Raw genomic sequence first — 11695 nt, forward strand, 5'->3', positions numbered from 1 at the left:
ATGTCACAGTAAAACATCATGATACACTGCAGGAGCACACACACACACACACACACACACACACACACACATTAGGAATATGAAATCACTGTGTTTTCCCTCCTCTCTGAACAGAACATGTTTCGTTAGTGTAGAGTGGCTCTGATTGGCTGGTTGAAGACTCGGACTCACCTGTTGTGTGCAGACAGACACTTGCCTCTTTTCTTCCCTGTCTCAGCTTTAATAAGAGGAGTGTGATTAGAAAGCGCTAATGGTGTTTTTGATGTTGGTGGAGTAGTGTTGAATTATGGGGGGGGGGTCAGGGACTGAGCCATGATGGATTATTGAGCAGCAGGCGTCGACGCCCACAGCAGCTTTTAACTCTGGATCTTTCAAGAGTGAGATGAGTGTGCATGTCTCACTCGCTACTGTTCTTCCTTCCTCAGAAAAAAAAGATTAAAAACTGTGTGTGTGTGTGTGTGTGTGTGTGTGTGTTGTCACACTGTCCCTCTCTCTCTGTGCTGCAGGACTGAGCCATGGGGAAGGCGACACCAGGGAGTGTCTGTACTACAACGTCAACTTTGAGATTGAGAAGACCAATCAGAGCGGAGTGGAGCGATGCGAGGACGAGAAGGACAAGCGCTCGCACTGCTACGCCTCCTGGAGGAACAACTCGGGCTCCATCGAGCTGGTGAAGAAGGGCTGCTGGCTGGACGACTTCAACTGCTACGACAGGTACAAACACACACCTGATGAAAGCTGCAGTTCCTCTAACGACCACTAGAGTCTGGCTCCAACAGGGAGTCAGTCCCCATAGACTCCCATGTTAAAATGTCCAACTTTACAGCAGAAATAAACATGTTTAAATCCAGGGGCAAAAACAACAACAAAAGCTAATTTCATACTTCATGACACCTGTTTATATAACTCACCTGTTTACATTTTATTAAGGACTAAAGTTATGGAGGACTGAGGGCGTGGCCTCTTTGAGTGACAGGTGGGTGTATGTTTGCCACAAACTGACATGAACTGAAGTGTCAGCTCCACACAAGCCCCTCCTCTTTGACCATGTTTGGATTAGCTGTGTGTAGCTAGTTGGAGTCAGACACTGCCAAGATGGCAATGGTGGAGCAGCTCACTCTGCTGCTAACTCTCGAGCGCTGTGCGACGGCGAAACAGTCGCTGACTCTCGTTTTAGCCACTCTGCAGCGACAGGAACACATTTCCCATCATCCCCGCTGCCCCCAGTTTGATTGACAGGTGCTGTGACCGGGTGCCGTGTAAACGCTCGGGGCTGGTGATGCAACAGTGCGGTGACGGCAGCGGGAGACTACAGCCCTGTCGCCTCAGTTCAGAATGTCTTGGCTTGATGAGCTCGGGTCTGAGCGCAGACAGACGGTGTTTCATGGATGTTTTTGTCATTTTTCATTTTTAAAGTAAAGATTTATTCATGTGGTTTTGTCGACAGCGCTTCACCATGCGGATCCTCTCAGAGGTCGTCCTCAGTGTTAATGTTTATTTATATCTTACAAGCTCTCAGAGTGGAAATGAGATGAGTTCATGGACCTCTGAATCGCTGCCAACAGCTCTGGTTTTTTCAAACACAATATTTATAGTGAAAACTAAAAGTCAGCTCAGTCTCATCAGGTTAAAGCCTCTGATGAAAGTAAACGAGGCCTTTATAGATGATCTATGGAAAGTTCAGAAAACAGGTCAGAAAACTTGAACTTCCAATATTTCCAACAGCACATGAAGGCAGCAAGTTTCTAAACCTTGAATCAAGTGACGTTTTATTTAAAACGCAGGTTTTAAACAGTGCCTCTTGAATTCTGAAATGTAAAAGTTTATTTAGTGGAGAACGTCCTGCTGACAAAGACAATGTTTGTTTTTACTGTTTTATAATGTGTTCATCAAAAACATCAAAACATTTCCCAAGATCCCGAACTTCAATATGGAAATGACTTGAATGAATGAATGAATGAATTCAGCCAATCAGCTGCAGAGCTTCACATGATCCACCCACTTCTCCTCAGTAATCGTGTGTGAAACATCAGTTCACAGCAGCAGGAGGAGAGACTGGAGAAACGTCTCTCCTCCTGCTGCTCCCAGTTTCTCCCCCGACTCCGACGATGCTGCAAGTTTCACATTTTCCCCCGAGACGTCACAAGAAAAAAAAAACAAACTGCTATTTGGGTCAAGTACAACTGCTGCCGTGATATTTAGCGTTCCCCAGACGCCGTGTGATTGACAGGTCTGCTGTTAGCCTCCCTCTGCTGTTTAGACGACAACGGACAGACAGAGAGGAGCGTCGCTCCTCAGAGGAGATCTCTGGAGGAGGGACAGTGTAGAACTACATCTTCAGAACATGCAGAACCACTGCAACTGTGAGCGCGGCCCCCCCTGCTGCCAGGGGGGATGGAGTACTAGTAGTAGCAGTACTAGTACTAGTAGTAGTGGTACTTGACAGGTGATGTCACAGGTCAGTTCTACAATCACTGTGTTTGTTTCTTATTGTTTTCTCTTGTTTCATATTTGTGAATGTTTTAGTTTATTTAGAGACAAATGTCCGACACTCAGCATCAGAGCTGTGATTGGACGTCCAGACGCTGATGTACTTCCTGTTTTCGTCCCTCAGACAGGAGTGTGTGGCGACGGAGGAGAGTCCTCAGGTCTTCTTCTGCTGCTGCGAAGGAAACTTCTGCAACGAGAGGTTCACACACCTGCCCGACGCCACGGGACCACGTGAGTCATGTGACGCTGCCTTCAGTGTGTGTGTGTGTGTGTGTGTGTGTGTGTGTGTGTGTGTGTCACATCTGTATTCTTCTGATTTTATTTCTCTGTGATTGTTTATGATTCATCTCATCGATTAATCAATTAATCAGTATTATTCAACTGTGTGTGTGTGTCAGTGATCAAAGCTCCGCCCCCCAGCGTCGGCGTGTTAAACGTGATGATTTACTGCCTGCTGCCCGTCACCATGCTGTCAGTCACTCTGCTCACCGCCGTCTGGATGTACCGACACCGGAAACCTCCGTACGGACACGTGGACATCACTGAGGTGCACACGCACACACACGCGCGCGCACGCACACACACACACGCGCGCACGCACACACACATACACCATAGAGCTGTTGGTATTAGTTAATTTGATTTAGACTTTCTTTTTTTTATTTTTTATTTTTCTGGAGAAGGAAGGAAAGGAGAGAGTGAGTGAGTGAGGGCGGAAGGAGGCAAGGGGAGGAAGGAGGGAAGGAAAGGAGAGAGCGGGTGAGTGAGTGAGGAAGGACGGAGGCAAAGGGAGGAAGCATGGAAGGAAAGAAGAGAGTGAGTGAGGGAGGGAGGAAGGAGGCAAGGGAAGGAAGCATGGAAGGAAAGAAGAGAGTGAGTGAGGGAGGGAGGAAGGAGGCAAGGGAAGGAAGCATGGAAGGAAAGAAGAGAGTGAGTGAGGGAGGGAGGAAGGAGGCAAGGGAAGGAAGCATGGAAGGAAAGAAGAGAGTGAGTGAGGGAGGGAGGAAGGAGGCAAGGGAAGGAAGCATGGAAGGAAAGAAGAGAGTGAGTGAGGGAGGGAGGAAGGAGGCAAGGGAAGGAAGCATGGAAGGAAAGAAGAGAGTGAGTGAGGGAGGGAGGAAGGAGGCAAGGGAAGGAAGCATGGAAGGAAAGAAGAGAGTGAGTGAGGGAGGGAGGAAGGAGGCAAGGGAAGGAAGCATGGAAGGAAAGAAGAGAGTGAGTGAGGGAGGGAGGAAGGAGGCAAGGGAAGGAAGCATGGAAGGAAAGAAGAGAGTGAGTGAGGGAGGGAGGAAGGAGGCAAGGGAAGGAAGCATGGAAGGAAAGAAGAGAGTGAGTGAGGGAGGGAGGAAGGAGGCAAGGGAAGGAAGCATGGAAGGAAAGAAGAGAGTGAGTGAGGGAGGGAGGAAGGAGGCAAGGGAAGGAAGCATGGAAGGAAAGAAGAGAGTGAGTGAGGGAGGGAGGAAGGAGGCAAGGGAAGGAAGCATGGAAGGAAAGAAGAGAGTGAGTGAGGGAGGGAGGAAGGAGGCAAGGGGAGGAAGGAGGGAAGGAAAGGAGTGAGGGAGGAAGGAGGCAAAGGGAGGAAGGATGGAAGGAAAGGAGAGAGTGAGTGAAAACATGGAGTCATGGCGCCCTCTGGTGTTGCTGTGGTGGAACTGCAGCTCTTTGTCTCACTCAAACACATTACCTCAGTTTCTTTGGCGTTTCCATGTGAATTCAGTGTTTGTGTGGCCTCCAGCTGATTTTACGCCTTAGTATCTTTATTCCTCCGCCTGGCGACAGTCACAGCCGCCATTTTGTTTTCAGGTTGGACACGTTATCTCAGTAACACCTCGACAGAACTTCTTCTAATGTGGCACAAACGTTCACTAGAACTCAAGGGTGAACTGATTAGAGTTTGGGGTTCAAAGGTCAAAGGTCAATGTGACCTCACAAAACACTTTTTAGGCATTACTCACCTCTTCACACACACTGAATATTTGTCTGACTCTGGATAAACAGATGTAACCTGGAACTAGTCTGGGTGGAGGAGGGATACGACCATGAGGAGGTATTTCAACTCCCTGCTCTGTGCCCTCCAGGATCCTGCTCCTCCTCCTGCCTCCCCCCTGCTGGGTCTCAAGCCCCTGCAGTTGCTGGAGGTGAAGGCCAGGGGGCGCTTCGGCTGCGTCTGGAAAGGCCAGATGATGAATGAGTACGTGGCCGTCAAGATCTTCCCCATCCAGGTACAGAGTCACACGTCTGCTCGCCGTGTTTTGTCTTCCTGTGTGGAAACCTTTAAACACGTCTTCCTCCTCCTCTTCCTCCTCCTCCTCCTGACAGAATAAGGAGTCGTGGCAGAACGAGAGAGACGTGTTCACTACACCAGGTATGAGGCATGAAAACATCCTGAGGTACATCGGCGCAGAGAAACGAGGGAGTCACCTGGAGGCCGAGCTGTGGCTCATCAGCGAGTTCCACGAGAGGGTGAGGAAGAGGAGGGAGGGGAGGGAGGGAGGGAGGGGGTTATTTATGGCTGATTTACTGCATCAGATATTTCACACTTCTGGTGCATCATTTCCTCAAACTTCTGACATGTGTTGGATCTTTGGGATGTTTAGGATCTTTGGGAACTCAACTAGAACTGAATGAAGTTCAGTGAGTTTGGACAAACAAACTGAGTTTGTAAAAAAACGGATTTTTCAGATTTAGTCACGGACAGAAATGACTCTGCAGGTTCGATATGATCTTGGATGACGAGCGTCTCAGTGTCTCTCCAGGGTTCTCTGTCGGACTTCCTGAAGGGGAACGTGGTCAGCTGGTCGGAGCTGTGTCACATAGCCGAGTCGATGGCGTGCGGCCTGGCCTACCTTCACGAAGACATCCCCCGACAGAAAGGCGAGGGACCCAAACCAGCCATCGCTCACAGGTCTGCACCTCCATGCGGCTCGCCGTCGTTTTAGAGAAGTTTAAGTTGAAGCATTACTGCAGCTTGATCATTTCAGATCTCAATAACATATGTGGTTCATTTAAATATGTTCATGTGACTGGAACGTAGCCGAGGCCAAATCAAAAACTTTTCTGAACTTTTTTATTTTCAAATCGAACAACACAAACACAAGAACCTGAGGTTCCCCCTCAAGCAGATGTTACACCAGCCAGATGTTCTGTCTCTGAAACGATTAAACATCTGTCTGCAATAACAACATTTATCCACATGATGGAGGCAGTGAGTCAGGTGACGTGTTACCTGCACAATGAAATGGTTTGATGTACAATATGTTTCCTGTGTGTGTGTGTGTGTGTGTGTGTGTGTCTCAGGGATTTTAAGAGTAAGAACATCATGTTACGTTCAGACCTCACAGCAGTGATCGGTGACTTTGGTCTCGCCGTTCTCTTTGAGCCGGGGAAACCACCTGGAGAGACACATGGACAGGTGAGCTGCTGTGACTGACGCTGTGGAGCTTCAGCTAAACACTGAACATGGTTTAATGTGTGTAATATATAAATGTGTGTGTGTGTGTGTGTGTGTGTGTGTGTGTGTGTGTGTGTGTGTGTGTGTGCGCGCAGGTAGGGACCAGGCGTTACATGGCTCCAGAGGTTTTAGAAGGAGCCATCAACTTCCAGCGAGACGCCTTCCTCCGAATCGACATGTACGCCATGGGGCTGGTGCTGTGGGAGCTGGTGTCCCGCTGCAAGGCTGTTGACGGTAACACACACACACACACACACACACACACACACACACACACACACACTCTTCCTGAGTACTTCTCTGCTGTGGCTTCATGTTCAGATTGTCCAGATTCTGATCTAGAATCATCAACAACAACAGTAGCAGGTCTTAATCCCCCACCCCCACCACATGTTCTGTGGCATCAGGTGAAGCAGCAGCTGGGACGTTGATGTTCAGGTGCTCAGGTGTGTTTTTGTTCAGGTCCGGTGGATGAGTACATGCTGCCATTTGAGGAGGAGGTCGGTCAGCACCCGTCACTGGAGGACCTGCAGGAGGTCGTCGTCCACAAGAAGATGAGACCGGCCTTCAAAGACCTCTGGCTCAAACACAGCGTGAGTGTCACACACACACACACACACACACCCACACACACACACACACACACACACACACACACACACACACACACACACACAGATGGAACAATAACGTTACATAACTCGCTAACACACATCATATGAAGCTTGTGTTTGCGCATGGAGAAATTAAAAATCAGCTAGAGGGAAACATGATCACATTTAGTGTCGCCCTCTAGTGGTCGAAATCAGTATTACAAAGTAAACACTTCGAGGATCTTCACCAAAAAAAAGAAGAAATTTATTGCTAGAATTATTTATTTTTCATTAATTTTTTTTTGAAATCTTTGATGATCCCCCAAGTGAAAATCTTTTTTACTTCTAATTTTTTTTTCGTCAGTGGAAACGACTCCCAAGAGGCAAGTGAAAAAAATATTTTGGGGGGCGATCATTTTTCATTTTTCGACGTTTATTTTTTTATTTTTATATTTTATTTTTTTTGTAGAAAAACTCGGGGGTGTTTATACTGATGAAAAATAAAAACTGAGAAAAAGTTATTAAACAAATTAACAGAAGTGAGAGAGAGAGCGAGAGAGAGGTTAAAAAATTGTCTCCACTCTCTGCTCACCTGCCTGACCTGATGTCACTCCCCGCCCCTCCCCTTACAGGAATATCAAAGCAATTCAGGTGCGCAGCAGCTAAAAGGTAGCGACCATAGTGTCCTGTTCCTTTATGTCTCAGCTGTCACAAATGAAAATGTGTATTTAAAGTTATTCCACATTCTGAACTGTAAATACCTCAACTTGTAAATATTGAAAATAATCCTTCAATTTCTTAAACCACTTACAGTCTATTACTGTTATTTTACATATGAACTCAAACTAATCAGTCCAACATTAAACTGCATTTATACAGTATATACATGTGTGTGCAGGCTGGAGATGGAGAGTATTTTTAAAAAGAATAATACAGATCAGGAAAATAAGGAGAAAGCAGAAGGCTCTAAACGCTTGTGCTTTTATTTTGAAGTGACTGTGATGTGCTGGCTCTGCAGGGTCTGGCTCAGATCTGTGAGACGGTGGACGAGTGCTGGGACCATGACGCCGAGGCTCGTCTGTCGGCCGGCTGCGTGGAGGAGAGGATCTCCCAGGTGCGCCGCCTCAACGCCACCATCACCCCGCCTACCTCCGACCACCACGCCTTGCTGGTCTCCACGGTCGCTCCTGTTCCCATGGTAACCAATGTGGACCTGCCGCCCAAAGAGTCCAGTATATGAGGAGAGCGTCAAAATGTGATGGAACAAAACAAGAAAACTAAACTTTTCTTTGGAGGCCTGTTGTTACCGGGGATTTTTCTTTCCTGACGTGAGGTTCAACTTCCTCTGAAACCCCCCCCACACACACACACACACACACGCACACACGCACGCACGCACACACACACACACACTTTCTCAGTGGAATTTTACAACCTACACCAGATTCAGCATGAAAGCAGCTGCTACTTTATCTTTTTGGATTGTGTTTTTTACTCTTCATCCTTTGGAACAGATATTACCAGCACACGTCCTCGTTTGTCCTCAGTCTTCAGTCATTCATGTTTTTTTAACCAAGTGTGTGTGTGTGGAAAAACAAAGCAAACACACACACACACACACACACACACACACACACACACACACAGGAAAACACTGAAACGCGTTCAGGTCCCGACTCAGTGAATGCTCTTCTATCTCCAGGTACCTCAGCGACGACTTTCGTTACTTTTTTATGGTTTTCCTCGTGCATTCTTCTTCTTCTGTTTCTCCGACGCATCTGGATTTATCTACCTACCTGGCAACTTCGCAACCGTGTCACCTAGCAACCACCTACCATCAACCTACCGTTGGGATGTTTTTTTACCACAATGCTGCAAAACCCTTGGAGGAACACGATGACTGTTGCACAAACAACGACAGCAAAGGTTTTTAAGTTTAGTTTTTCTACCTTTTCTCGGACTCTTCTTTTCTTCTGTTTTTCTCCTGTGACCACACATCACTATCCACACACGACAAACCTTCGGATCCAACGGGTTGTATCCAAAAAGACAGGAAACAGGAAGTGAGGTCAGAAGGAAAGACGCCAGAAAGACTGGACGGTGTTTGTTTCCTTTCTCTCTTTTTTGTGTTTAGCTGTTTTAGTTTGAGGTTGAAGACTAAGAGAAGTCTGACGGGATTGGTTGTCAGGAACCAGGAGGCAAACATCTTGCATGCAGAGATTTGATTGGCTGTCTGCGCTCAACCACAGCATTTTGGTTGGCTCAGAAATAAAACTTCTCAGGTAACCAGGTCTACAGGGGTTTTTTTTGGGGGGGGGCGCTCAATGTTTCCACAGCTGGGGAGGGGCGGCGCCAGCAGCAGGTGTGGCTGATGAAACTTTGGTGATGACTTTGGTGGGAGGGGTTTATCTGAGGGTGCTCAAAGCCTATTGGCTGTCCTGAATATGTACATTAGCAAGGTGCCCAAACACCCTGGAAAAAAGGTGCAAGACCTCAGGATGCATAGAGTGGTTTATGCATGTAGGTCTGTGTGTGTGTGTGTGTGTGTGTGTGTGTGTGTGTGTGTGTGTGTGAGAACACATGTCACATGATGTGACAGATGATGAGTTTCTTTTTCTGAAGTTTTTTACTGTATGTGCTGATGGGTTTTGTTCAGTCTGGTTGTGTATGACCTGGAGCTAAGTGAAGGACCTGTGACCTTTGACCTCTTCAATTCTGTCACCTTCCAACAGAGCCACCTCCTGGCTGAGCTGCAGCACTGCAGAAATCAAGTCTCACTGCACTCAGCTGTTTATCTGCTCACATGAGCTCTTACTTTGAAAATCAGTGTCATGATTCAAACCGACACTGAGCATTTCCTGTGGCACATCCTCTCCCTCCAAGCACACTCTCACACACACACACACACACACTCACACACACACACACACACACACACACACACACACACACACACACACACACACACACTCACACACACACACACACACACACACACACACACACACACACACACACACACACACACACCCACACACACACACACACTCACACACACTCACACACACTCACACTCACACTCACACTCACACACACACTCACACTCACACACACACTCACACTCACACACACACACATACACACACTCTCACACACACACACTCACACACACACTCACACTCACACACACTCACACACACACACACACTCACACACACACTCACACACACACACACTCACACTCACACACACTCACACACCGTCCTGCTGCCACAAACACTCTACAGCAACAAATGTGGATTAATCCTCCGCTGAAAATAGTCCTCAACAGATGCTTCATATATTTGCTCGTGTTAGAAACGACTGATCAGCTGATTCAGGAAGTGATGGAGACTTTTTATTCAATGATGAAACTTTGTTTGTGAGGAGTTTTAAAGATTTACATCTTCAGTGGAAACCAGTTTGTTTTACTGTAAATCTGATGTTGCAGCTCCACTTCCACTTTTCATCAGTGCAAAGGTCAAAGGTTGCAGAGGTTAAAGTTCACCAGTCTCCTCCTCACTTCCCTCCCTAACCTCTACTCTTATTTTCTTTTTCATTTTTTTTTCCTTCAACCGGGACCAAAACCGGGGCGTCGGCCTTCTGCCTCGGACACCAGTTCAGAAATTCCCATGATCCTTTGTGTTCAAACAACTGGAGAAAAAACAAGGAACTATGATGTTTTGAAAAGTTTTATTTGTACTTTCTGTTTTTTGTTCCTTCTGTGACGCCATACATGTAAACAGTGAATGTCTACAATGCTGCTGCTGCTGACGATGATGACGATGATGATGATGATGATGATGATGATGATGATGATGATGATGACTCAAAGATGAATATATTTCTGTATATTCCTTTTTATTTTCGGTGCGTTGAACACATGCAACTCTCTGTACCAAGTCAGTGAAGCGACGCGAGGCGTTCGAGGGGCGCTCGGCCGCAGGAACGTCAACGCGCGAAAGAGAACAAGGTTGACTAATAAACGAGTGGAAAAGAAAGAAAAAAAAAAAAGAAAAAACACGTGAAAACAATACTGCTCATGAACCACAGATCACCTCAATACACCAGAAATACCTCAGACTTTTCTACGTGTTAAATTCTGTTTCTATATTTTATTAGTTGCTTTGACAACTTGTAGTCACATAATATTTTATTGTGAACTTTTATTCTTTGTTTTTCTTTTTGTTTTTTGTTTTTCTCTTTGATTAGAGAGTTTAATGTTTTTTACATAATTATATCTAAACTGCTTCAAGAGGAAACAATAGCAGGTTACAGTGAGACTCGATCTTAAATACACACTTTAGAAACAATAAGTGGTTTTTGTTTTAGACTGATCTGAACTGCCGATATCACAAAACCACCTGGACTGGACTGGACTTCCTCTATCATCCCTTCCTTGTCCTCTCCTCTCTCGTCACCTTTCTTCTCCTTACCTCCTCTCGTCTCTTCTCATCGTCTCTTCCCTTGTTTCCTTTCCTCTCATCTTCTCTCCTTCCCTTTCTTCTCTTTCCTCTCCTGTCTCCTTGCTTCTCCTTTTGCCTTTCCTTTCCTCTTACTTCCTTTCCTCTTCTCGTCTCCTCTCTTTTCCTGTCTTCCTCCTCTCATCTCTCTACCTCACATCTTTCCTTCCCTCTCCCTTGTCTTCATCTTCCATCCTCTCTTCTCCTCTGCTTCCATCTCCTTTCCTTTCCTCTTTCCTCCTCCTCCCCTTGACTCTTTATCTTCCTCCACTTCTCGTTGTGTGATTGAAGCTTCCTGATGTCGTCAGTGTTGTGCCTTTCTTTTACTCCATCTCTGGAGCGATCCCTGTTGGCGCTGCCTTTCTTTCTTCCTCTAGCTCCGTTCTTCACTTCCTTTCTTTCCTTCCTGTGAATGAAAAGTAAATATCACACCAGCGTACATGTGTATCAAAATACTTTTAGAAAACTGCTGAAAACAAAAAGTGAAATCATGTTTGACTAACTGAATCAAACTTGCAGATTCTGGATGAAGCAGATCAGAAAATACTTGCAATAATTTCCAGAATGAAACAGTTTTCTAAATGTATTTTCTGAACACATCCAGTGATCAGCTGCTGTTTCATGTCGGGATGCAGACGGAGAAATGAAGTGACTGACAG

The 11695-nt window shown here is 46.3% G+C and overlaps 1 protein-coding gene across 1 annotated transcript; it reads left to right on the plus strand.

Moving 5' to 3' along the window:
• Window positions 1-496: 496 nt before the first annotated feature.
• On the plus strand, window positions 497-7774 carry LOC111237400 (activin receptor type-2B-like; the record flags this gene model as incomplete). Its single annotated transcript, XM_022766484.1, has 10 exons — window positions 497-714; window positions 2615-2721; window positions 2898-3037; window positions 4569-4712; window positions 4810-4953; window positions 5247-5395; window positions 5788-5902; window positions 6037-6175; window positions 6404-6534; window positions 7553-7774. Coding segments are annotated over 10 exons (1509 nt in total), but the record flags the coding sequence as incomplete, so codon positions are not given.
• Window positions 7775-11695: the final 3921 nt, after the last annotated feature.

The sequence above is a fragment of the Seriola dumerili genome, unplaced genomic scaffold (assembly GCF_002260705.1).
Source record: "Seriola dumerili isolate Sdu_G_001 unplaced genomic scaffold, Sdu_1.0 BDQW01000859.1, whole genome shotgun sequence".
In the NCBI taxonomy this organism is placed as follows: Eukaryota; Metazoa; Chordata; class Actinopteri; order Carangiformes; family Carangidae; genus Seriola; species Seriola dumerili.